This window comes from Eubalaena glacialis, chromosome 16, assembly GCF_028564815.1.
Source record: "Eubalaena glacialis isolate mEubGla1 chromosome 16, mEubGla1.1.hap2.+ XY, whole genome shotgun sequence".
Lineage (NCBI taxonomy): Eukaryota > Metazoa > Chordata > Mammalia > Artiodactyla > Balaenidae > Eubalaena > Eubalaena glacialis.
In genome coordinates this window covers 64,578,437-64,606,319 of record NC_083731.1, presented here as the reverse complement: position 1 = coordinate 64,606,319, position 27,883 = coordinate 64,578,437, and the positions used below count along the sequence as shown (strand labels likewise).

The 27,883-nt window shown below is 44.5% G+C and overlaps 1 protein-coding gene across 2 annotated transcripts; it reads right to left on the bottom strand.

The window, feature by feature from the left end:
* On the bottom strand, positions 1 to 27,809 carry CNMD (chondromodulin). Of its 2 annotated transcripts, none has more exons than XM_061170886.1 (7): positions 27,652 to 27,809; positions 27,078 to 27,218; positions 21,944 to 22,084; positions 14,200 to 14,313; positions 8,918 to 9,071; positions 4,632 to 4,801; positions 1 to 504 (listed from the first exon to the last, which is right to left on the bottom strand). In XM_061170886.1, the coding sequence occupies exons 1-7, from the start codon at positions 27,721 to 27,723 to the stop codon at positions 289 to 291; spliced, it is 1,008 nt and encodes a 335-aa protein (XP_061026869.1). In that variant the 5' UTR covers positions 27,724 to 27,809; the 3' UTR covers positions 1 to 288. The 2 variants fall into 2 exon arrangements, with proteins under 2 accessions (XP_061026869.1, XP_061026870.1); XM_061170887.1 differs by having other exon boundaries at positions 1 to 501.
* Positions 27,810 to 27,883: the final 74 nt, after the last annotated feature.

Here is a 27,883-nt window from a genome sequence, read left to right as displayed (position 1 = left end):
AGCTTGGTAAGGAAGTCTTAAAAGCAGGTCTTACTGGCAAAGAAAAGCAAAAAATAGCAAGTAATAAAAGGATTATGATGAAATTTTAGACTTAAACTACCCTTTCAGTACATTTGCAATTCTGGATAAAGTTCTGCAAAGCAGTTCAAAAATATTCTGTTAAGTGTCTCGAATAACATTGCTCAGATGGAATATAAAATACTTTGTGGTCCCTTCAGCATCAAGATGCCTCAAACTTTGGTTGTTTCTGGAGTTAATTCTTTACAGCACCTGGTATATGAAGTGATTTCACACCATGCCCAAGATGCGGGCCACCCACCAGCTACATGGCATGACAACTCTACAGGCTGAACGGCAACCCTGGTAATTATAAGGCCATGGATAATAGCCCCCCAGTGGTTCACAGATCTTCTGGCAGTGGGTGTAGCTCCGCCTGCATTCTATACAGCAGATTCCTTCATGATCCAATCTAGGGTCGAATGTCATGCCTTCTCCTTCCTGCTGCTGTGAAATAAAAGAGAATTATTTGTGTTTCCTTCCCAATGAGAAGTTTATAGCATCCACGTTATTTTAAAATAAGGTCCTGAATGTCTCACTGCTACCAGAAATCAGCATTATTTTCTGTAAGGAGTTTTCAATCTTTAAACCTTATAATTCAGAAATCCTTCTAACATCAGGGAACTTCCGTCCTACCTAATCTGTCACTGGCAGGAAGGTTTAGTTTTTTTTGTTTTTTTAATGTTATGGTGAAGTTTCTCCATGCCTTAAGTGAGCCATGGTTACCACTCACTAGTGACTCAATTTGTTTTAAATAGGAAAACAGGGAGCGTGATTCAAAAGTAGCATTTCTGCCACTGCTGAGGCACCCTGGTGCCTTCTTGTAGTAATGGCTTCCAGGGCTCTGGGGAGCACATTTTGAAACTCATTGATCCAGGCTAACAACAGATTGCTATTCCACTTGCAGTGGCTGAGAGCACTGCCAGGTCATTTAGCTTCTGCCCTCATGTCAACGTAAGGGTCTGTAACACTCAGAAAAAGGCACCATACAGTGTGGAAAGATTCAAGACCTTAAACTTTATCTTCTAGTTTCTATGTGCCATCGTTATAGTTACATAAATACAAACTCGTATCGAAGTAAAAGTCACCTACAGAACCCTATTTTCACTGCTGGAGAGATCACAGAACTGGAAGAAACGTGCCCCTGCCAAGTTATGTAATACCTGGTTTTCCTTTTCATGGATTTCTAGGGGTAAAGAGTCCATATCCTCTTTAATATGGCATTGAATTACACTGGCAAAAAGCCCTTATCATTCACGTAAATTCTTTGTTCAATTTAAGCCTCTTTCCTGGAAGAACAACTTGGGGAGATACAGCACCAACATGGGTTAGGCTTGAGCTAAGTGAACTTAAGCAACCCTATCACCTTTCTGGTATCCTTTTAAAAAAGTCTTTATTCAACTTTTTTTGCTGTGTGTGTGTGAGGGGGTGCTTTCTATTATGAGAAATTTCCAACATATTGGAAAGTGGAGAAAATTGTGTACCGAACATCTAGATTTGACAATTGCCAACCTTTTGTCAAATTTGATTTTTTTAAGTATTTTAAATTCTGAAGTAAATTTAAAGAGACTTGAGGGCATTGTGACATTTCACCCGTAAATACATTAGAATGTCTCTCCAAAATAAGATAGTGTTTTCCTGCACCACACTGCCATTATCACACCTCACAAAACTAACAATTCATTAACACCATCTGACAGCCTATGTTCGGATTTTGTCGTCAAAGTATTTGTCTTACTCTCTTAACACCATTTTTAAAAAAAATTCTTTAGACTCTCCCCTTTAGAATGTTCCCTTTAGACATTTTTTCCCCCTTATCTCTTGAAATAGGTTCATCTGGGACAGCAAAATTAAAAACTGCCTCATTAATTAATTGTCGCTGACTCTTCCAGGGCAGGAGTAGTCAAAAAGCCTGTTGGTTGAGGCATTTCCTCACCTGAGGGTTCAACAAAAGTTTGTTAGGATTAAAAAGTTGGCAGAAATCTCAGGTTCTTGCCCTGAGATATTTCCTTAAAGGGATATGTGAAGGACTGAGATCACGGGGAAGGTGTTCCTGCTTAAAGCTCAACACGTAAGAAAGGAAACTGTTATCAGTGGAAGTTTTTCAAGAATATGGATCACTTAAGCCTGAAAGCAGGGCAAAGTCACATCCTGCCCTTCTGTGGAGGGGCTGATGCCCTCATCCCTAGAACCAGATGCAGCTAGGCCAGCTACCTGAGAATAAACTATTAAGTTTTCTGCCTATTCAGTGTTTTTTTTTTTTTTTTTTTGTCTGCGTTGGGTCTTCGTTGCTATGCGCGGGCTTTCTCTAGTTGGGGCGGGCGGGGGCCCCTTTTCGTTGTGGTGCGCGGGCTTCTCATTGCAGTGGCTTCTCTTGTTGCGGAGCATGGGCTCTAGGCGCACGGGCCTCAGTAGTTGCAGCACGCGAGCTCAGTAGTTGTGGCTTGACGGCTCTAGAGCGCAGGCTCAGTAGTTGTGGCGCACGGGCTTAGTTGCTGCACGGCATGTGGGATCTTCCTGGACCAGGGATGGATTACCTGTGTCCCCTGCATTGGCAGCGGGATTCTTAACCACTGCGCCACCAGGGAAGTCCCAGATTTTATTTCTTTATTCTTTGAGCTTTAGGGAATGAAGTACTGTGGTGTCCTGAATTTTCTGGAAAGCCTTGGGTTACTTAAAAAAAATACTTTTTTGCTCTAAATCTTTCTAAAATATATTAGTCTAAAATGGTAAACTAGAAAATATATTTGCAACACATGAAACGAGGAAAGAAAATGTACAAATGGCTTCTCTGTGTATGAAAAGATGCTCAATCTTACACATAATTAAAGACTGGCAAGATAAAGACAACCAGGAGATACACTTTTACACCCAAGACTTTTTAAAAGTTTGATAATAAATTAGGCCTTTCATTACCATTTGAAGACATGTAGCTGCTGTAATTCCCCGGAAGACAATTTAGTGTCCTCCATTAAAATATAAAATTCTTTGGCCCAGCAGACCCATGTGTCAGTATTTGTGCTAAAGATATACTCCTACAGTGTACAAGAGGTATAGACTAATAGCTAACATGGAGTAAGGTAGTGCTTACTATGCGCCCAGCACTGTGCTAAGAGCTTCACCTGCATTACCTCATTTACTCCTTCCCATACCCTATGAAGCATGTACAAGGTGTATCTTATTAACAGTATTTGAGAGGGACTTCTCTGGTGGCGCATTGGTTAAGAATCCGCCTGCCAATGCAGGGGACACGGGTTCGAGCCCTGGTCCGGGAAGATCCCACATGCTGCGGAGCAACTAAGCCCGTGCGCCACAACTACTGAGCCCGCATGCCACAGCTACTGAAGCCCACACGCCTAGAGCCCATGCTCCACTACAAGAGAAGCCACCGCAGTGAGAAGCCCGTGCACCACAACAAAGAGTAGCCCCCACTCGCCACAACTAGAGAAAGCCCCCATGCAGCAATGAAGACCCAATGCAGCCAAATAAATAAATAAATAAAATTAAAAGTTAAAAAAAAAAACGGTATTCGAGGAAAATAATTTACATGTCCACCAAAGCAGAACTAGTTCAATTTCTGTACATTTATCCACACAATGGAATATAATGGTGCCATTAAAATGAATGAGGTGGATCCATATAGGAGATACAAAAAAATTTCCAGAATACTGTATTGTAACTGAAAAGACAGCAAAGTGGAAGTTGTGTATGCTCCTTTGTGTTAAAAATGTGTGTGTCTGTGTGTGTGTGTACACTTATACAAAGGAACTGGGCAAATAGCCATTGTTAGCACGTTGCTCAGGGGAGGGTGTCTGTGGTAGAAAGGAAACTCACTTTTCATTGTATACATTTTTATACTGTTTTAAAAAAAATACATGCATGTATTATTTTTTCAATTAAAACACTAGTTACACATAAGTACTTATTTTTCTATTTTCACTCCCTGCAAAGTATAGTAATGGTAAAACTACATTTCATTGAAGATTTGAGAAGTTTTTAGCATGTTGGTGTCATCCTTACAAACACCAGTTCTCGAGGTTTCTGTCTAAAGTGTTTGATCCCCGTATGTGAGTCTGTCTCCTGAATGGACTGAGTGCCCTCAAGGGCAGAAGTTACTCCTGTCTGTGTGCACAGGGCCTGGAAAAGAGCAGGTTCTCAACCAATGTCTGTTGAATGGATGAATAAAGTGCATGTAAAGGGGGATAGAGAATACTTTCATCCTGTGTGTTGCCTGCAGGGCACACTCTTGGAAATATTTTTAAATAATCAAATTCCTGATATGAATTTGTGTTTATAAATTTGCCTGTGACTCAAAAAAGGAGAGCACAGAAAACAACTTTGAACAAGGAGTACAACCAATCAGGATTTTACACTACAGAAGCAATGCTGAAGAGTTGTTACCCTCATTTATAAACCCTGCAACAAACAAATTAAGATGTATTTTTTAAAATAATTGAGTAGAAGTCTCAGTTGAATCCTAGATGCTTATTTGAAATCTCAAGCAGAAATATCACCGCTTCAGTGCTGGGTTTAGTGCAGTCATCTGAAACTGTCATACAAACGCCAGTACACACGTGGTAAGGGTTGTCTGGATTGAAGGGCTCTGAATCCTCTTGAACACTGGGTCTGGTTTCGTTATTTGGTCTTCCAGGCCCTGGGTTGCCCCGTGGACCACTGCGTAATCGTCTTGTGGTCATCGTTGTAACAATTTTTCTTACCAATTCTCTTCTTTCTCTCTGGATTTCTGCCAAAAAAAAAAACAAACTTGCGGTAAGTTAATTCCTTTATTTGAATAATTAAGGAAATTCTGTGTTTATCAGGGTGAAAAACATTAGAAAAGGATATTAAAACACATACGACCAGATCCTATTTAAATTTGTATTAATGATTTTCCCAAGAATAAAGCATGTTTCACAGTCTTGGGTTAGTAGTTAAACATCAGATAATCAGAATTTGGTTTATAATACTAACTGAGGCAGGTGTTGTAAGATAACTGACAAAATCCATTCTCAGTTCCCTTTTTCTTTGCCTGCCTCTACTTAGGGGCTGAGAAAGTAAAATAGCACTTATTTCCGTAGCCTCCCTTGCAATTAGGAACGGCCAGATGACACATAAGCAGAATATGCTAGTGCAGTTTCTCGGAAAGCTTTTGCTTTCTTGGTAAAAGGGGACAGATACAGCTTCCTCCATCTCGTCTGCCTTCCTTGAATGTAGATGTGACATCTGGGTTATGTGACCAGAAGTGATAGGCACAAGGATGACAAGCCAGCATGCCTCAGTTAGCAGATGGTAAGCTAGAAAGAGTTGACGATAGTGCCAAAAACCTACCTCCAGACTTCTGGCTGTATGAAAAAAGTCAACCCGTATTTGTTGAAACCACTGTTGGTCTGCTATTCTGTTACTTGCAGCCCTACACATTCCTCATGAATTTACTATATATGTATAAAGCTTTACAGTTTTCAGGGGATTTACTATTATCTTGGTTGATTCTTTTAAAAATCATTTGGGATAGAATAAGCAGATACTTTTATACAAAAGGGCAACAAGGCTCGGAAAGACCAAGTGACTTGGCCGAGATCACAGAAGGGGTGGCAGAGAAGAGGGTTGAACGTGAACTTCTCTGGCTTCCAGCCCACTGCCCTCATTCTCCACAATGCCTCATGGGTCCTGCAGCAGGACTGATGGCTGCCGAGTAACAAGAATGGAGAGAGGACCACACAGGGTGGCTTTGGCATCTCTCTGAGTCTCAGTTTCTTCTTCAGTAAAATGGAAATAATAATAGTATCTAATTCAGAGGATAGTAATAGAGTTCATGAGAGTTTGTTTCTAAGGGTTTTAGCATAGTGTTTGGCATATAATAAGCCCTCAAACGTTAGGTGATGATGATGATATGATGCTATGTTATCTGTGAGGGCATGCATGTGCGTCCAGCCGTGGATAGCTTCCACGGATATAGCTTCTTGGTCTCTGAGGCAGGGCTGGAGAGGCATCAGGGAAACCTGGATTCAAACCTCAACTTCACTCCTTTTTTTTTTTTTTTAATTAAAAAAAATTTTTTTTTAGCAACTCCACTTGTTTTAACTAACAATGACCTCAGGAGAGTGATTCAATCTCTGAACCTTAGTTTATTCATCTATAAAATGGGAATATTACTAGTTAGCTGGACAGTTGTTGGCAAAGATTAAATGAGGACAAGATGTAAAGCTCTAGCACAGTACGGTGCCTGGTACACAGCCCGAGCTCAGCAGACCTCAGCTCCCACCCGCCTCCCCGCTTTCCTCTGACCTTGTACAGCGTCATTCCCAGGGTCTCTGATGATACAGCTACATGACACGACCTGCCAGCGTAAAGATCCAAGGGCAGGGGTTGCTGGACCCTGGAGCTGGGAGGCTTTTATTAGAATTAGGTGGTGGGGAGCCAGGCATCCTCAGGGAGGGTTTCATTTTGTTGACTTTATTGTAAAATATGACTGCATTTATGAGACTGGAAAAAAAATTCCCTCACTTTTAATGTCTATGATATTCCATCCTATGACTACACCAACACTTATTTAATCCTTTTCAAATCTGGGGGCATTTAGATGGTTTCTACTTTTCTGGTGTTGTATGTAATGTGTGTAATTCTTGGATGGATGGTGTGATGACTGAATACTTAAGATGTGTAATTAATACTTAATGATACATAATTGAATACTTAAGATGTGCTCATGGGATTTCCCTGGCAGTCCAAGTTGTTAAGACTCTGTGCTCCCAATGCAGGGGGCACAGGTTTGATCCCTGGTTGGGGAACTAAGATCCCGCATGCTACACGGTGTGGCAAAAAAAAAAAAAAAAAAAAGATTTGGTCATGCTGTTAGCTGTGAGGGACCAAGTCACATCTTGGATGTAGGAAACAAGCTCCTTCCCAGAAGGTGAAGGTTCTCATTGTATCAGTCATCCCAGCACTGCCAAGAGCACTGTCTTCCCAACCCCACCCGCAGACCTCTTGCCCTGCTCTTTTTCCATAGCACCTTGGATCATACCATACGATTTTCTTATTTTAGTTTAGTGTTTATGTACTGTCTCCCTTCAGCTACAACGTAAAACTCCTGGGGGGCATGGATTCTTGTCTCTTCTGTTCATCAGCGCATTCCAGGTGCCTAGAACAAGTAAATGGCACATAATAAACGTGTCAATAAATGTTTGTTGAATGAATGAATGAATACATGAATGAACTTTCTGGGTAAGAAGCATGTCCTCAAACAGAAAGTGATCAGAGAGAGGTCCACATGTAGCAGAGTCGGAGACTTTTGTCCTTGACTGGAAAAGGTGACAAGGTATTGGAGAAGGAGTTCCTGGGTGGTGGAAGGCAAGAAGGCCCATTCCACGTGGAGACAAGTGGGGAACTGAAAACCAGAACTTGTAAATGGCCAGAGAATTGAGTTGCGACCACCCGCTGGGGCAAGACCTCGGATGGCAAAAGCGATGGTCCATTTGGCAGCCCCTAGGGTTGTGACAGACACCGCTCAGAGGATTCCTTCTCACTGAGCCTGCGTGTAGCCTTGGAATTCTCAACCCACTCTTCCAGTCAGCCACTGCCAGCAGCTTATAAATTGCATCCTATTTGCTTTGCCTGGGCTAAAAAGTAACTGTCTTATCCAAGCTTTGGAACTGAATAAGACTTGTGAACTGTAGGAATAAGTTAGCCATGGCAGAATCAGAAGCCTGGAGTGTGTGTGTGTGTGTGTGTGTGTGTGTGTGTGTGTGTTTAATTTTTGGGCGCATTGTGCGCAGCATGTGGGATCTTAGTTCCCCGACCAGGGATCGAACCCACGCTCCCTGCATTGGAAGCGCAGAGTCTTAAGTACTAGACGGCCAGGGAAGTCCCTGTTTTTTCCAATTGTGGTAAAATATATATAAAACTTACCATTCTAACCTTTTTAAGTGTACAGTTAAGTGGCATTAAGTACAGTCACATGGCTCTGCTAACATCATCACCATCTATCTCCCGAACATTTTTCATCTTGCAAAACTGAAACCTGCACCCGTTAAATAGTAACTGCTCGTTCCCCTCTCCTAAGTCTGGTGGTTTTAATTCCTGTGTTTTATTTCCATGCTGCTCTCTCTTTGCGTTCAACATAATCTTTCTGAGAACATAGCCTATCTAGGCTGTGCTAGGAGAGGGGCCTTTTCCCCCCGCTTGAGCCAGAGCTACAAAGTAGGACTTTGGGAGGCCAGTGGGGTGACTGGGATGGAAATCAAGAGAGCAGCCCTGGAGACAGACAAAATCCGGGGAAAGAGCCTGGCCTGCAGAGCTCATCAGCTGCCCTTCTCCACCCGGAAACAGCCCACAGGGTGCTCCAACCTAGCTCTGAACCCCAGGGGCCCTTCATTTATTTTCTCTGGACTTGGAAGTGGACCCTTGAGCCTTGAACTTAAGGAATCTCAGCCTATACCCACAGCTGCTTTTGGCTGCCCCATAATTCAAGGTTTGACCATAATAAGGATTCGGCGGTATAACAGCTTCTTAGACCCCTGATTCTCTGCTTTAGGAATAAAAAAATGTAAAATTGCAAAGTGCAAACAACAGAGATTAGGGGCAGAGTGGAAGCAGTGGGAGTGTCATAAATAAAATCTGCAGGTGAGGCAGAGGTGTTCTGGGCCCACCTGCTGCCTGTTACCCCGCTGCTCTGGCCCTGCCCTGTGACATTCATGGCTGTCCTTTCCCTTCCCTTTGACCTCTCATGCCAATTACTGTGACACTGCGATGTGCACCCGGATTCATCTTCCTTGTCACATGCTTGGGCCTGTGCAGGGGCTCACAGGAACCTCACCAGGGCAGGGAGAATTCCAAGCAGGGTCAAAAGAATTTAAAATGTTACCTTTTGGATAGGTTGGTTTAAGCCAGAAAATAGGAAGGTCGCCACAGAGTTCTAAGATTTTAGAACTCAAGAAGCTGTTGTCCTTCACGGGCTGGTCTACAGCCACCCAGATGAGAGAATTTTCTTCATATTTAACAGGCATGATCTTGCCTTCCTGTAAGTAAGTGAAAATGAAATGCACTGAACAAAGAGGACAGTGGAACATGCTGCATATTAAGATTCATGTGTTGGTAAAAGATTATCTCGCCCTAGAAAAACTTAATGAGTTTGGGATTAGCAGATGCAAACTAGTATATATAGGATGGATAAACAACAGGGTCCTACTGTATAGCACAGGGAACTATATTCAATATACTGTGATAAACCATAATGGAAAAGAATATGAAAAAGAATATGTATCTGTACAACTAAGTCACTTTGCTGTACAGCGGAAGTTAACAAAACATTGTAAATCAACTATACTTCAATAAAATTTAAAAGAAAACTTAATGAGAATTCTCTGTGTATATGTGTGCGCATTCGCGTTCACACACGTGCATGCACACACACACACACACTCTGAAGTTCTAATCTCTTCTCTCTGTAGCTCTTTTCACAATATTCCACACCCCTCATGCCATCCTGCCTTTGGATAACTCGAATGTGTGAATATGAGCATCCTGAGTGGAAGTGAAAATTACTTGATGTCAACTTTGAGATTTAGGTTAATCTGATGTTTTTGATCAAAGATGTTTTAGAGGAAAAGCAACTGAACGGACTCTGGAATCTGATAAAGGATAGAGGAGCCCTTCGTGTGAAGTGAAAGTCCTTTGGGGGCTTGTTCTGCCACTTCCAAACCACAATGGAAAAAGCCAGCAATTGGTTCTTTAATGTCTTCAGTTCAAAGTAGTATTTAACATAAACCATTTCTACATTTCCCAGTTATAACAAAACATATTTCAGATGTTCTTTGCATCAAGCACACCACTGAGATTTCAAAGCTAAACGCTGAGTTTTCTTCTACAGCGAGATGCTGAGAATAGTTTGATAACCCAGGAGACAAATTTATATTGCCAGGTTGCTCCTTTCATGTATTTATTAGTTTGCAATAGGTTGGATAAATTAAAATGTTTTCTTATTTTTTAGCTAAAAGCAACACTTCATTTATGCTTTCTCCCTCAGGCTTCTGGCTGCATTAAAACAAGTTAAAGTTATTGGAGGTAGCTAACACTCAGGTAATCCAGTTATTTACCTTAAATTAAATGGCTCCATCCAGGAGATGAATGTTCTTTGGGTATAGGACTTTTTAAAAGTTATACAAAACTGGGCTTCCCTGGTGGTGCAGTGGTTAAGAATCCGCCTGCCAATGCAGGGGACACGGGTTCGAGCCCTGGTCCAGGAAGGTCCCACATGCCGCGGAGCAGCTAAGCCCGTGCGCCACAACTACTGAGCCTGCACTCTAGAGCCCACGAGCCACAACTACTGAGCCCACACGCTGCAACTACTGAAGCCCGAGTGCCTAGAGCCCGTGCTCCGCAACAAGAGAAGCCACCTCAATGAGAAGCCCGTGCACCGCCATGAAGAGTAGCCCCCGCTCGCCGCAACTAGAGAAAGCCCGAGCGCAGCAACGAAGACCCAATGTAGCCAAAAATAAATAAATAAAATAATTTTTTAAAAAAATAAATAAAATAAAAGTTATACAAAACTGATGAAAAATGTATGAGAGCTAGTGGTGCATAAATCTACCCCATCACAATCTAAAGTGTGTGGGCACAGAATGGGGTGATAGGAAGAATGCATGTGTGCACAACCTACAAGCTAGGGATGTTAAATAAAAAGTGTATGGCACATACTTTCAGCTGCCGACCCCATCTCCTTCCTCCCTCCCTCCCTTTCCTTGCAACACAATCCTGCTTTTGTTGGTGGCAGCAATGTGCTGGCCCCAGGGGAGACACCTGTTTCTCAGACTCCCCGGCAGCTAGGGGTGCCCGTGTGACCAGCTCTAGACAATGCGATCCGTGCTAAAGTGTGTTGCGGGGCTGAGAAGGCGTCTGGCTTTTCCCGAGTTAAGGGAAAACATGGTCGGCACTACTCAGCGTCTTCCTGCCTTCCTTACTTGACTGTGCAGTTGATGTTTAGAGCTGGAAGGAAAGGACGAAAAAATCAGAGATGCTGGCCACGGAGCCAATGTCTGGGGCTACCTACTTCCACAGTACTTACTATGGAGAAAAGTCTTTATTTGTCTAAGTCACTCTAAGTGTAATGTTCTGCTACTGACAGCCAAACACATTCCTAATTCCCACAAACACGTTGCCTGAATTTGGTTTTGTCCACCAGAGAATCCACCACACACCCTATAAACAATCAAAACACAAGAAAAAGCATTCACCTCTATGGCCTAAGAAAAGAATCAGAGGCAAAGATTTAAATACAAAACTATTCACCACAGTGAATTATATCTGTATTCAAAAAATTATTTTGAATTATTATTATTATTTGAAAAATGGAAAATTGAAGATACCTGTATTCAAGAACAAAAGATTTTTAAAATTATATATAATCATATGATGACATACAATACATTCATTATAATCTACATTTTAGAAGACCTAAAGTTAAGTGAAAATAATAAGAATGTACAGCAGTATAACTTCCATTATGAAAAGAATATCACACACATTTGCACATGGAGAAAATCCACCAAAACATTAACATTAGCTATCTGTGGATTATGCAATTGTGGGTGATTTTCTTCTATATTCTTTTATGTATTTCCCAACTTTCTACAATGACAAAGTATTGTTTTTAAAAATCAGAGAAAGGAACTTCCCTGGTGGCGAAATGGTTAAGAATCCTCCTGCCAATGCAGGGACACGGATTCGATCCCTGGTCCGGGAAGATCCCACATGCCGCGGAGCAACTAACCCCGTGTGCCACAGCTACTGAGCACATGAGCCACAACTACTGAAGCCTGCGCGCCTAGAACCCATGCTCTGCAACGAGAAGCCACCGCAATGAGAAGCCCACGCACCATAACGAAGAGTAGCCCCTGCTCGCCGCAACTAGAGAAAGCCCGCGCGCAGCAACGAAGACCCAACGCAGCCAAAAAAAAAAAAAAAAAAAAAAAAAATCAGAAAAAAAACCCACCTTGCTTTTAAAAAAATCAGAAAATGTACTGCAAACTTATGATAAGATCTCGGTTGGCTATGGCTGAGAAGTTGGTTCTTTATATCCACTCATGGGGGAAATGTCAAGAGTTATTAGTTCACTAAAGGCTTCATAACAGAAACTGAGTGATAGGACCATTAAAAAAAAAAGGTAATGCAATAAGGGATGTTCAAGGTCAGAACACAGGTGGTCTCCGTCTCATTTTTAGACTCTGTACTAGTGGGTCCACACTTGTGTTCTGAAGGGCACAGCTCAAGGGGAACAAACCAGATCATGATCAGAGGAGAATCACGAGAGGGATGAAGGGCTGGAACCTATCTCACAGGACGAATGGTTGGGGAAACTGGGAGTAGAGGAGATACTGAGGACATGAGATCCAACTTTAAAAACTCACCGGGTTGGTTTTGGCTCTTGTTTTGAGACACCTGGGGCTGCTCCTAGGAGAGCAAACAATCGGGCAGTTTCCAGGCACTTTTGCTTATTCTTATTTTTCCTCAGCTGCCTTGAGGAAGCTGATGCCTGATATATCTCCCTCTCGGGGATACTGGAATGATCAAAGGTGATCATAATAAAATTAAGAATTAAAGCAGCAGCCGTCTATTCATTATCTATCGAGTTCAGGGCCATGGGGACGGGGTGCACACTGTAGTTTGTAGGTGACAAATCTGAGGCTCAAAGAGTTGAAGCTACATCCATAGCAAGTGTCAGAGCTGGGATTTGAACCCACATTTTCCAAAGTCCATTTTTTTTCCCACCCTACCCTGCCACAACTCAAATGGAAGATGAGAACGAATGCGGCTACTTCGTAAGCCCTAAAGCACCAAATAAGTGTAAGGTATTATTGTTAAATGTATCTTTAGAACTCTGTGTGCAATTCTTAACATAAATTTTTATAAAACCAAGCTCAAAGGCAAGCTATTAATAATAAATGGATGAACTATGTTTAAAGCACCTCACAAGCCTGACACATAGGAAAGGAATTCGATATATGTTGAGTAGCCTCGTTGGGCTGAACTTGAACCAGTGGGAAGAAATTGCAGAGGGAGTCACTCAGCTCAACGTAGGGCAAAACAATTAGAACTACCTCCCATGAAGTCACCTGACACACAGGGAAGGAGCGCCCTGTCGCTGCTTTCCAGCAGAGGCTGAGGGATCAGCTGTGGTGAATTTTCAGGAGGAAATCCCCCTGCTGAGTGGCGCTGAGGCTGGAGTGAGGCTTGAGGCTCCTGAGGCCCCTTTAATGAAAAGATCCTAACACGTGAAGTCCTTTATTATTTTTTTAAAAATTTATCTATTTATTTATTGATTTTTGCCTGCGTTGGGTCTTCATTGCTGCGCATGGGCTTTCTCTATTTGCGGCCAGTGGGGGCTACTCTTCGTTGCGGTGTGCGGGCTTCTCATTGCGGTGGCTTCTCTTGTTGCAGAGCATGGGCTCTAGGCGCGCGGGCCTCAGCAGTTGCGGCACGTGGGCTCAGTAGTTGTGGCTCGCGGGCTCCAGAGCGCAGGCTCAGCAGCTGTGGCTCACGGATTTAGTTGCTCCGCGGCATGTGGGATCCTCCCTGACCCGGGCTCGAACCCGTGTCTCCTGCATTGGCAGTCAGATTCCCAACCACTGAGCCACCAGGGAAGCCCATGAAGTCCTTTAAGTTGTCATTTAAAAAAAATTTTTGTTTGGTTGCGCTGGGTCTTAGTTGCAGCAGGTGGGCTGCTTAGTTGTGGCATGAGAACTCTTAGTTGCGCCATGCATGATCTAGTTCCCTGACCAGGGATCAAACCTGCGTCCCCTGCATTGGAAGGCAGATTCTAAACCACTGCACCACCAGGGAAGTCCCCTTTAGGTTGTCTTAATCACTGATCAGATAGTTCCCTAACATCAGGCAAATAAGGGCCATGTCATGACCAATCCCCTTTATGTACTTTAAAATCTGGTTTTCCAAAACCTCCAATTATACTACATCACGTAAGAATGATCACTTGGAACCAATGAGTAGGACCAAAATAATTAAGTTCCTTTGGCAGAGAAGAAAGAGAGCTTATGTTCAGGTCACGAACCTATCCAGGAACTAGAGACAGAAAGGGCTGTACCTTCAATGTCTGCCCAAAGCCCTTGCCGTGTGGAGCAGGCTGGTACCCACCAGTTCAGAGGAGATGCTCTGCTTGGTCATGGTGCCCACCTCAGGAACTCGAGCCTTCACCTGTGTTTTGATGTAGCACTTCTCCCCTCCGGCAAAACGGATTCCTGTGATGCCCTAGGAAACAAAAGTTTATCCATCCATCTATCCATCTGTTCATTTATTCAGTGTATTGAGTGTCTACTGTGAGCTAGGCACCGTTCCAGGTCCTGGGTACAGGGATGAACAAAACGGATGGAGTCTCTGCCCCCATGGAGCTTATCTTTTAGTGTTATTTACCAAAAATAAAAAAACAGAGATAGTCAGGTGGCGTTAAGTGCTATGGAGAAAAATAAAGCAGAGTGCAGAGATAGGCGTGACAGGGGATTGTACTTTATACTGTGTGATGGGGAGGCCCCTGCCAGGGGCTGCCTTCAAGCTGAGACAGAGCTGTTAATTGCTCCATCCATCCCCCCAAGCTCAGATGAAATGCCATCTTTCCTACGCAGCTTTCTCTGACCATCCCAGGCTAAGTGGGCTTCCCTCCCTCTGACTCCCTGAAAGCCCTCCCATCTTCATTCCTCATTTGGCACTTAGTTCTCAGGGCCCTTGCTCCTTGTGAATGTCACCTCCCTACTCAGGTCTAAGCTTGAGATTGATCTGAATGTTTTCTTTTTTGTTTTTGTTTGTTTGGTGCTCCCACAAAGGTTCTCAAAAGATGTTGGTCCAACTAATTAATTCCATCAGTTCGGATTTTTCCTAAGTTGCTGAGCCCAGAGTAAATAGTAGCTTTCTATAACATTGGGAACTGAATTTTGCTCCTAGACCTTATCCAAGGACATGGACGTTTTGTTTTTGTCCCCTGTGAGATATAAACAGTGTCTCCTCCTCTGCCTAGGGAACAGCCTCAAGGGAAACCTCAGCCGCAAGGCTCCAGTCTTGGCTGACAGCTGGGCACTGACTCCGCCCGCGGAGCGCATCAGGCATAACGGTATGTTCTGACCCAAGAGTGTTTACTTTCACTGTGCTGGTTAATTTCATGACTAGTGAGTGGCCAAAAGCGGTATTAAAGACCTACAAATTTTATGACATAATAATGTAGATACCAACACAAATCTGAACATCTCAACTGATCAATCTTCTGTTGAACTGAGACAAATGTCAGGAAGATACAGAACTTGTTCTAACGTCAACACCAAGGAGCGGGAAGAAGAAAAGCCTTTATAAACCTAGGGGCCTGGCTCAGGAGTCAGCCCTCTTAAATGAAGAACGAAGTGAAACGTCATTCATGCTTGAGGATATTCACGGATGGTTACACCATATGGAATCTCAGAGCCAGGAGCCCTGCAAAACGGGGTGGGTGACAGACTGGAGAAGAGAAGGAAAGGCTCCTTCTTCCTGAAGCTTCTCGTTATTCGCCTTGCGGCCTGATTGGCCACATACACATGTAACACATGTCACTTATTCCTCCCAGTGTCACCTCTCACCCAGAGAGAGGTGGCGGCATGACCCCCCCGACCACCCTTTACAGAGGACGGACTCCAGGCTTACTGCAGAGGGTCTCGACTCTGCACCAAAATCACCTGGAGAGAGTTTAAAAACACAGAGGCCTGGGCCTCTCCTCAGAGATTCCCATTTAATTGGCCTGGGGCCGTGCCCAGACACTGGCATGCTTAAAAGCTCCCCATGTGTTTATAATGTACAGCTGGAGCTGAGGACCACCAGTTTAGGGAGAAAGACACTTGTTCAGGGTAACAAAGTTTTAAAATAACTGAAACAGCCTGCTATGCACTGAATGTCTGTGTCCCCCCCACATTCCTATGTTGAAACCTAACCCCCCATGTGATGGTACCCAGAAGTGGGCCTTTGGGAAGTGATGAGGTCATGAGGGTGGAGCCCTCATGAATGGGATTAGTGCCCTTTTCCCAGAGAGCTCCTTTCCCCTTCTGCCATGTGAGGACACAGTGAGAAGACAGCTGTCTGTGAGCCAGAAAGCAAGACCCTCACTAGACACGCAAACTGCCGGCACCTTAGGCTTGGACTTTCCAGCCTCCAGAACTATGAGAAACAAGTTTCTGTTGTTTAAGAGTCACTCAGTCTATGGCAATTTGTTATAGCAGCCTCAAGGGACTAAGACACAGCCTCTGGACCCAAGTTTCTTCTGTACTAGTGGCTCACAAATTTTCCCTTGTATTCCAATCACCTGGAGGACTTGTTAAATAAAATACCGTGTTGGTCCCCTCCCCGAGAGTTTCTGATTCAGGAGGTCTGGAGTGGGGGCTAAACTGTGTATTTCTAACAAGCACTCAGGTGCTGCTGCTGCTGGTGGCCTAACGAACACACTTGGTGAACCACTGCTCTCCACCATGCTATCTCTGGAAGGTCTGCTGTTCTTATTCTACTTGTAAATCTAGGGCACATGGTTGGAAAAACAGAAGGCAGGGGAGGGGGATTACTGCCCCCCTATGTGACATGTTCTCTTAACTTCAAACCCTCATAGCCTCTGAATCTGAGATGCCAGGGAGGAAACACCATAGAGATATTACCATATCCCTAGGGAGAGAACTGACACTCTGGAAGGATTCACAGCCCTGAATGTGAGTCTAGTATGTATTGAGTTAGTTCTGACAGTCTACAGGCTGCACAGGAAACCGAAACCCCATAGGGATGGGCCCTGTGGGAAGGAGTTCACACTTATTAACCACTCTGTTTAGCTACAAATCCATATCAAGCAGCCAGACATGTTAAGAGATTAAACAGAGGGAAGGGAAAGGCAAGAAAATATCCTGTTTTTGCAAACAAACAAGACCTTAGAAGCTGGTGATAATGAAGAAGTTTGCTAAAAAGGTAATGAGTGAGGATCCCAGTGATCTAACATCCTTTTATCGAGTCGGCTAATCTCGTGTTAGCTGTACAATTTTTTTCTTTCTAGGGGATCTCGTTTATTTCTGTGGCTTAAACCAGAAGTTTCCAAGGAGGGCAAGGGGTCCTTTCCCCAGGGGGGCGATTTAGAAACTTTTGAGGGAGTTTTTTATTGTCACAAAAACTGGGGGCTCTCTGGGTTTTTGTTGGGCGGGGCCCAGGGGTGTCGGGTCCCAACCAGCTCGGGGCGGGGGGGGGCCCTGAAGAACGAACCACCCAGAGCCCTGGGTGAAAAACCTGATTGTAAGCATCTGTGCCTAGAACATAACACCGTTTTACATATAAAAGAGTGATTTTTGGTATAGTCTTAATATACAACCAATTTCCTAGGAATGGAATTATTGTGCAAATGGAGAGAAAATGGTACTTTCGTTTACTGTTTGAGAAAATTACCTGGTATTTAATTTGTCAACACACACTTAGGTCAATCTCCATTTTAGGCTGTGGCACAGACATTGACCCAAGCATATGACTTTTATGATGTTTTCAAGTACATCAGGCTCAAGTCCAAATTTTATTATAAATTACTTTCAATTTATTTTTTCTTTATGTTATAGTTGGGGGCCATACTGATTCTTGAAACCAATAACCTGCTTACCTACCAGGTAGGTTGTGCTAACCTTTCCCACCCCCCCCACTTTTTTCCCTTTTCCCAGCTTTTTAAATTAAAAATTTCAAATATACACAAAGTCAAAAGAATTGTAGAGTGAAAATCTGTATATATCAGTTTATTCTATCTTAATTTCTAACCAGGATTTTTGTTATATAAATGGGTCATTAGGTCTGAGAGGGTTGGCTTAAACCAACATCACTAATGCTATTGAGGGTATAACTTTCTAGAAAGTAACTCATACATTATCAACAAACCTAGCTTCTGTGTTCCACAGGGTATTGACAAAGACTCTCCTGACCTAACTCTAGTCAGGCTCCTCTGAGTCCTCTGTTTACTAGGCCCCAACCTTGGGCTCTGTCTTGGCCCGTTTATTCCAGTTTTAGCAAGAATCCTGCTGAGTCAGCCTTGGTCTCTGATCAACCTGGATATCTGATCTCCTTGACCTGCCTGCAGCAAAAATCCTGTTAGGTCAGTTTAGCAAAGAACCTCTTAGTAATTTTCCATCCACCAACACCTCCACCCTGCTCCTTGGCTATAAATCCCCACTTTTCCTTATTGTATTCGGGGCTGAGCCCACTCTCTCTCTCCTACTACAAAACCCCACTGTAGTAGCCTGCCTTGAATGAAGTCCGCCTCACCTTCTTTAACAAGTGTCCTGAACAACTTTTTCTCTAACAGTGTAGAGCCTGGAGCCCTTTGTTCAGTGCTAATTCCCTCTCAGGGGGCTCTTTTTTTCCATTGGCTCTACTACAGTCTTGGTGGGGTTAGCGGGGAAGGTTGTTCACTTACAATTCAGAAACTTTCCTACTCTGGCCCCATCTGCAACTCCATTTTCTCGTCTTCCCCACCTCCCGGGCTACTTAGAACTTGGGAGCAGAACTGAGCACGGGTATTGCGTAGTCTTCCCTGGGCCTGGAAAGTCCTGCCCCTGCTTCTCTGCCGGTCAAAATTCTTCTTCCATTCTTCCAGACCTGATTCAACTGTTGCTGATAATGAGCAGGACCCTGTGGGGCTCCTGGGCACAAAAGCCTTTCTGTGTCCCCTATTTCTTTGGTTACAGGAAATAGGCATCATTCAGCCTCCAGGATATTCCCTGAGTTCCAATGCGCAGGTTCAAACAGTTGCTAATTAAGGAAGGGAAGGGATGCAGAGACCAGGGAGGAACAGTCAAGAAACAATAGTGCAGCCTTGGGGCAGGGTCCTGGTTCCCCATCAAGGGATACAAACAACAATATCTTTGAGCTGTTTTGCAGATACTGAAACCCCCTCCAGGTGGGAGAAGTTAACTGTGTGCTGCCCACAAGCCTGTAGACCCCAGACCAGTTGGACCCGGAAGGTTGATGATGCTGACTCCCACTTACCTCACCACCAACCCATCAGAAGAATGTCCACGAGCTGATCACACCCTCTTTGAACCATTACTATAAACTCCTCACTCCCCCCTCCAGGTTGGGACACACAGTTCTGAGGGCATTAGCCCACTGTGGCTCCCTTTGCCTGGCAAAGCAATAAAGCTATTCTTTTCTACTTCACCCAAAACTCTGTCTCCAAAAATTAATTCAGTGCTGGGATTCAGAGACTGGATTCGGCTTCATTGCCACCTCTGTAAAACCTGCTCCATCCCCTAACTGGCAGCGATGGCCTCCTCCTCCTCGATGGCTCCATGTTTCTGTTCATAGCTCCGTGGCAGCATGTTTCCCAGCCTTACCTGAAGCCACTTCTGTGTGGATGTCCGCCTCCTGGACCCGGACTGTAAGGTCCTTGAGGGAGGGGACAAGTGTCAGTCATCTTTGCATCCTCCATGCTTCGCACCATCCCTTGCACACAGTGGGCTCCAATAACGCTTCCTGAATTTGACTGACAGTTTGTAATACAGGAGAAAGTAATACTGCAGGTACCATAGTGGTTGATTCATGGGTTTTCAAAAGTCCGGGCTTATTTATACCCATAACAGGTTCTATCCATCAAAAAAATGTTCTACTCACCAGTTCTGACTTAGAGAAATGTGGAAGCTATCAAAGAGAATTGATCAGTTTATAAAATATGTGTGGCCCCATTGGCCTCTGAGAACAAAATACAATCAATACCATTATTAGAACCAAAGGATTATAAAACAGAAATATAGGTTTGGGATTAAATTTTTTTAAAATAAATTTATTTATTTTTGGCTGCATTGCATCTTCCTTGCTGCGTGTGGGCTTTCTCTAGTTGCAGCGAGTGGGGGCTACTCTTCGTTGCGGTGCGCAGGCTTCTCATTGCAGGGACTTGTTGCAGAGCATGGGCTCCAGGCGTGTGGGCTTCAGTAGTTGTGGCATGTGGGCTCAGTAGTTGTGGCTCTCAGGCTTAGCTGCTCCGTGGCATGTGGGATCTTCTCAGACCAGGGCTCGAACCCGTGTCCCCTGCATTGGCAGGCGGATTCTTAACCACTGTGCCACCAGGGAAGCTCAGGATTAACTATTTTAAAAGGATATTCCTGATACATGCACATCTTGAGAGAGATGGATCTTTTCTTATTTAACTGCATAGCTACCTTTGCATATCTCGATATTATGGCACATTCTAGGTATTCAATTTTGTTCTGGGTTGGATGAATAAAGCATGTGTGGGAGTCACATTTTATAATTTTATATTGAGCAGTGCAAAGAAAAAAATGCCTTTTACCTTGTCCTGGGTCTTGCAGTAAAAGCCTTTAATAGGTCCAGAGAAATTATCCCTGTGCCTTGACCAGAACCATCTGCAAAGCTATGACTAAGCGAAATGCAGCCACGCACACACAGGGCTGCAGAGCTTGGTCCTGGGGCAGAGCCCACGCTGAACACAGCCAGTCCTTGTCATCATCAAATAATGTGTAACATCAGCTGGGCTCTGAGGTTAGCATCTGTTTGTTATTCAAAAGGGCTTGTGAAGTGTGTTTGGGTATCAACAAGGGGAGTTCTTTCATTCGAATGAAAAGCATCTCTAGTTTTTCTCATCAGTCAGAGGAAGACAGGTCGATGAGATGTTTGTAGGCCAATAAAATATCAGAAGAGACATTATTTTCAAGAGCCTTTTTTCATGAAGTCTCACCAACTCCATCTACAGATTTAACAGGAGAGCACAAACAGTGATGCCTCTTTCTCATCTCAGAACATGAAAGAGAGTAAGATATTTATGGTGGCCACCCAGAGAGGAGGCCTGCAGTGACACTTTGGTTTGCAGATGTCCACTGAAGCATCAATGCATGGCTTAATGTCTCCAACTGCCTGTAAATTGAATTTTTGAAAACAAACATGTGTGCCCTTTTCAAAGGAGACTCGAAGGTTTCATCTGTAATAGGCCATAGTCAGAAAGCAGATGATACACTCGGGGAATTTCTCCATGCTCATTTCCTGGATTAAATGGGAAATCTGAAGAATTGAGAAACATGTATAAATAGATCCCACCTGTTGTTGATGAGATTATTAGGTCATTAAAGTTTCCTTCCTCTTGACAAGTGCCACTTTCAGACCTTGCAATGTTCTAGAGGAGCTTGAGCATTTTATTCACTGTGTTAAGAAAGCTGCTTGGAAAGAAATAGCTCTCGCAAGTCTTTCTGCCAGAACATTTTTTTTAAAAAAATAATTAATCAATTAATTTTGGGCTGCGTTGGGTCTTCGTTGCTGCGCGCGGGCTTTCTCTAGTTGCGGTGAGCAGGGGCTACTTTTTGTTGTGGTGCGTGGGCTTCTCATTGTGGTGGCTTCTCATTGCGGTGGCTTCTCATTGCGGTGGCTTCTCTTGTTGCGGAGCATGGGCTCTAGGTGTGCAGGCTCAGTAGCTGTGGCACGTGGGCTCAGTAGTTGTGGCTCGCGGGCTCTAGAGCGCAGGCTCAGTAGTTGTGGCGCACGGGCTTAGTTGCTCTGCGGCATGTGGGATCTTCCCGGACCAGGGCTCGAACCCATGTCCCCTGCATTGGCAGGCTCATTCTTAAACACTGCACCACCAGGGAAGTCCCTCTGCCAAGAATTTGTATAGTTCTAAGAACTTGTTTTTTTTTTAATGCTAAGATGTTGCTTTTTCATTTTGAAAATGTAAAGGACACAGAGTGGTCCTTTCTCAGAGAGAATATGCTGCACGGTGCAGGTGGGTTAGCGGTACCATGACTGCCAAAAAGAACAGTTCCCATTTGGATGTGTGTGAGAGGTGCTCCTTCTCCCTGAATGAGAAGTCTCCCAGGCTTGCCTGGTTCAACTCCCTAAATGCACGAAATATACTTACATTCTGGAAATCATTAACTTCAATCGCTTCTTCAGCTCCACTTCCCATTTTAAAGGTCTCCAAGTTGTTCCCAGCATCTATTTCCATTGACCCATCTTGTAATTTCCCATTGATACTCATGGTATAATGGACATTGTAAATCTGGAAGAGAACATCAGAGTTAGTGATGCCTCCCTTTTAGAGCAATTCAGGGCTTATCTTTAGATCTGCAGTATATAAAGTAGCTTCCCTATTTCTCAGAGATACACTGAATCATCCTTAATAGTAAGGATGATTATCTTAGTTATCGGTGACGACTTTATTCATAGACCAATCACTTAATACATGATTTCTTAAAAAATATCTTAAAAGTAAAGCTTTTGATAGTCTCTGATACTAAATCAAATAGCTCAGTGATTTGCAATCCTGACTGCATGTAGAATCTCCAGCTACCATGCTTAGGTTCCCCCCACTGGACTGATCAAATCAGAGCCTGTGGGGATGGGGTGTGAGCATAGATCTTTCTTTTTCTAAAGGTCAGTTCTACTATGCAGCCAGAGTTAAGACCCGTTGATGGATAAATGGAAATTGAGGAGGCAGAGGGTTCACTGGGCTGTTACCTAAACAAATCTGCAGTGGCACCTCACTTTGAAGGTATTCTTTTTAAGTCCTTCAGTCAAGATTTGGCGTGGAGTGTGGTATACAGTAAGAACTGCAGACAGGACTAGGATATGCCTGAGATAGAGTAGCATTTACAGAGAGCAAGGTCAATGTGCACATCTGTTTCAGCTCAGAATAAGAGGTACTCATTTTAATGACTCTTTGGGACAGACATGGCATCATAAGGCATTATGTTATGAGACGTGTGGGGAGAAGGGAGGGAGGCTTGGCATTGTCCAAGAGCACTGGCCCAGGAATCAGAAAAACAGGTGGCCACACCCCTTACCCCTGGGTCTTGGGAGTTGCCTTGAGTGTAAAACAACGAAGTGGGACCTCAGAGGTGATTTGCATTTATGTCCTTAGAGTTCTGGGGCTTCATGGAGGTGGTCCAGAGGTGAGGGGAGCAGAGCAGGGGTGACTGTGAGGCTCCTTTATCCACCCCAAGCCCCAGCCCCACGCAGTTTAACCAAAGCAGCTCTGCTTCTGATCTGTTTTATGTGTTGGATTTCTGAGTAACATCTTGTTTAAAATTCTGCCATTAGAAATTTTTTTTCCAGTGTACCACGAAATTAGATGATCCAAAGGGCTCTCTTAGTTTAGACATCTGGTAAGGACAATAGTTTAAAAAGTAATTCACACGCAGCTCCTGCTCAGTATGCTGCTGTTCTAGAACATTCTCTGTGTCATGGGGTAGTAGGTGGGTTCCTTTTCTTCTCTTTTCTTCCTTTTCCTTCAAGGTATATATATGTATATATCTATATGTTATATATGATATATAATATATCTCTTATATGATATATAAGCTATAAAATCTTTAAAGGGGAAGGAATGGGAACTGATGAAAGACACTTGCTACTTAGTGTCAGGTCAGTAGGTCAGAACTGCAAAGAGCTCAGATTCAATTCAAGTCTGATTTTCTCCCTCGTTATGAAGAATGGCTGACTGCAGCATGGACAAACCCTGGGAAAAGTATCTGTTGTTATTGGATCATTACTTGTAGAAAACTCATTATTGCAAGACCCACAGAGTGCTATTTTATTTTATCAGCAGAGACGTAGAAACGGCTTTGCTAGCGTGTACCCTTTTAGGTAACAGCCCTCGGTCAGTGGAAGGGAAAATGCCGGCATGCAGTTCAGCCACGTTCTCAATGCCCCTCCTTCCCTCCTTCTGATGAACTTCGATTCCAGCAGGACACTGTCTCCACAGCTCACCTGATCATAAGAACCACTTCTAGGGGTTCTGATTTAGGGGGGCGGGAGCAGAGCCCACCAATCTGTTTTCACTTTCCAACTCAGGCGGTCCTCACCATCAGCCAATTTGGGGAAACCTGTTTTCTTTGGCTGAGCCAGGGCTTTCTGCAGGTAAAGCTCAGAAAGCGGGCTCTGTTCTGCCCCTGTGCTCTCTGAGCAGCCCCTGTTCACTTGAACAAATTTTGGTTGTCAAAGGGCATATGGCAGACAACACGCATGTGAGTTTCTGCTGGCACGAGTGTCCTTCCTTCACTCATGAGACAAGAGGCTCTTTTTTTTTTTTTTAAGCATTGCACATAAGCTTTTTACTACTCAAGCAATCCTAAATTTAAGTTAAGTGTTTCCAAATTCTTAGCGGGTCTTAAGGAGACAAGATCGTAACACTAGAACTGTGGCTTGTTATCCTAATTTCACTTTCCTCTACCACCCTTCGCCACCTCCCCGCCAGCAAAAGCTCCCTAACGAGGCATCCTTTGTGATGCAGCTGCAGCCCGGCTTTCATAAGCAGTACACTGTCTGCATGGGGCAGCAATGGAGGTTTGTGCCCTCCTGAAATGCCTTGGCTTGGGGGGTGGTAAAAAGTCGGAAGTTATTTCCAAAGTACTGGGCCTTGAGCTCAGAAAGTGGCTCGGTTGGTGGAGCAGTAATTACATTATCTGCTCTAAACTGATGGAGCTGTTAGCACCTACGGCTATTTCTATCCAAGCACAAAGAGAGTCTATTATGTGCCAATATTCTGCGCAATATGGTGCCTTTACAGCCAAGGAGATTTGCTAATGAGTTTCTAATAAAGCCTGGGTTCATAAGATAATTACATCATGTTTGGGACAGTGTCTTGAAAAATCAGGCTGAGAATAAAGGCCCCAAGCAATGATCTCATCCCCTCATCCCACGGGGTAGGGTTGTCAGTTATCTCATATTGGTGGGAGTTTCCCATATTTCAATGCCTTGTTCCATTTACAATAATGTGGATGAAGCATGGCCTCAATATTTGAGCCCAGTCACTTGTCCCCTGATTATTAGCACTCCAATGCTTCAGAGTTCTCTAGCTGATTTCCAGTAAACCTGTCCTAAGGGGATTTACCCATATGAAAGGCATAGGAGGTAAATTACTGCTGGTTCTCCTCTATAAACCAATATAGAGGAGCAGAGGCATGGATAATCTGCAAAGAGTGGGTAGTCCATTTGGTTGGGGATGTCTTTCTGTTTGACAGAGACTTGATTATGTTTTGTTTGGGCCATCTACGTTTGTATTCAGGGAAAGCAGACCTGTGCCTGTGCTATGCATAGATGGTGCCAAATTTACTCTGTTTAGTATTTTGTGATTTGTTTTTCAGATTTAAGTAATATGGATCGGCATGGAATAGTTTGGGAGTTAAAAACAAAAACACAAAAAAAACCTACCACGATTTTCTTCATTTTCCTGCCTCTATAAGAGACAGGGATAACTTTGATTGTTGGCAATAAAATGTGATTCACTATTCCTCTGTATTTTTAGAATTTAATACTGCTCTCTTGAACCAGACAACCAACCATCTTGCAGTAAAGTACAAGTTATGATAAAAGGAGGCCCTGCTCATTCAGGGTGATCTTTCAATCTCTCTTTCTAGAAGCTTGTCAGTTAGCTGTGTTTGCCTTGAATAATTAAATGCCAAATGGTGTTCATTTTAATACATATCAGGACCAAAATCTTTACCCCCCCCCAAAAAAAAACCAAAGCTATTTTTGTACCCAAAGGACCTATACCATTGAAGTTTTGTCGTCTAAAAGATAGCATTTACATTCGAAGATGGTACAATTTCCCAAGGGATGACAATCTAAACCCTGCTATTAATGGAGTTGGAGATACTGACATCGTTCTCATGTTCAGATATGCTGCTTTCAAATGTGAGCATCTGGCCCAGCTTCTATATTTAAAATATACAAATAGATTAAGGCACTTTTCAAATATACACAAAATACTGTGCAATTCTGATCTTACAAATCGATGCTTGTAAATTTGATGTAGTCCCTAAAACAGACTCAGTGCTAAATGGCATGCTTATCTACGTTAGGCATTTGAGTTAAAAATACAAATTATGCAGTGACTGCAGAAGATGTGATGTGTAAAATGGTTGAATTGCTTTCAGCACCATTTTCTCTAAGTACTGGAATTCGTTCATGCTTTGAATTTCATGGTGGGAGAGAAACGGGAAACAGCAGTCACAGGTCCTCTGAGGGTAGTGATTAAGAAACAGCCCTTTGTGTGCACCCTGGAGATGGAATTCTTTTCCATTAGTTGAAATACTTATACCAAGCCTGGCAATGGTCATCAAGATAAAATGCCTCCCTTTACATAGGTGAACAAAATTCAGAGTATTTAACAAAAACACGGGTATTTTGTTTAGTTGGGTCAGAAACACTTTTTATATTCCTTGAGAGCCAACTGAGCTTTAAAATAAATAGTTGCATACAAAGAAAGTAGGACAGCAGTTAGTAAAACATTTACCATTAAATCACAGGTGACCAGGCCAGAAGTGATTTTTAAAGACATTTGCCATCTTTAAGGAAGTTAGATCTTTTTTTTTTTTCCCCCTTACTGCATGAGAGAAGGGGGCATTAAAAGATGGGGAAAGAGAGAGGGAGAGAGAGAGAGAGAGAGAAGACAGAAGGGAGAGGGAGGAAGGGAGGAAGGGAGGGAGAGAGAGAGAGGGAGAGAGAGCTACTGAGAGGTCAAATTCGTCCCCTTATTGGGTCTGAATGTTCCTCCACTGTCTTTGTCCCAGGTTCTTAAATTCACAGCCTTTCTCAGCTGGGAGAGGGCTTAGTTCCATTTCTTTCCTAAGGATGAGTAAAGCGAGGCCAGAGGGGATGTGCCTTACCCATGGTCACTCAACTGCTTAGTGGAGACGCCAGGCTGGGATGGGCCAAAAAGAGCTTTCTTGGAACCGTCCACTGCATTTCCCCGCTACTCTGTCTTAACATCTTCCCGTAAAGCCCTGACTGGCTTTTCTGCAAAGTTGCCCGTGAGTGGGAAGCCGCATCGTGGATTTGGATGGAAGAAGGGAGAAGGTACCCGGGAGGCCCGAGGCCCCGAGGGGAAAGCATCAGCTGGAGCGAGGGGGCCGCTCTGGCGCCCCCTAGGAGGGGACACGCGAGTGACAGAGAGGACCCCGCCAGCCCGCGCGCCCCCAGGCCCCGCGCCCCTCCCGGCCTCGCGCACCCTGACTCGTGCCCGCAAGCCGGCAGCCGCCCTCCGGACTTACGTGATTGTCGCTCCCCTTCCAGAAGTAGAAGGCCCCGATGGCCCCGAAGAGCAGCAGCGCCGCCCCCGAAATGAGGACCACGGCTCCGACCTGGAGCAACCGCGCGGGGCTGGTGGGCTTCACGGTCACCGTGGCGTACGCCTGCGGGCCGGCGGGAGAGGGACTGTCATGTCCGCGCGCAGCGACCCTGCGAGTCGGGGGTGGCGGACAGCTCGCCCCGGGCTCCTCCGGGCGCCCCCTTTCGCCGCGCTTGTGTCCGCCGGTCCCTGGTCCTCGGGAGTGGATGTGCGCTGAACAAACTTCGCGGTGCAGGACCATCGCCCCGCGGGTCTCTCTCCGCCTGCCACCCGACGCCCCCTCTTTCCTCCCTATCCACCCTCCCCTTCACACCAGACTGGGGATGCCAGGCCCCTTGCACACGCACACGCGTGGAGCGCCACCCCAAGCCCACATTTGGGCGCCCACATTTGGGCGCCCACATTTGTTCCCACCTCCCAAATTCGGTGACACAAATCGCTGACCCGGGACAGGGGATACGGGCCCCGCGTGTCTGGGGCTCCCAGGCGGTACTCACCGGGGGGCTACAAAACTCAACCTCGTCGGGTCCCACCAGGGCGATGGGCACTTTGTCCGAGTTCTCCGTCATGGCTGCGGCCACAGGAGCGGGACACTGGGAGGCTCCGCGCGCGCCCTGGGCTCTGTCCTGCTGCCCCGACGTGCCGGGCACTTCAACGCGGCGCACGCGCGCGCGTGCACCGTGCCCCGTCCCGCCTGGGCCAGCCCAGCGCTCCCCACCCCTCCCAGCG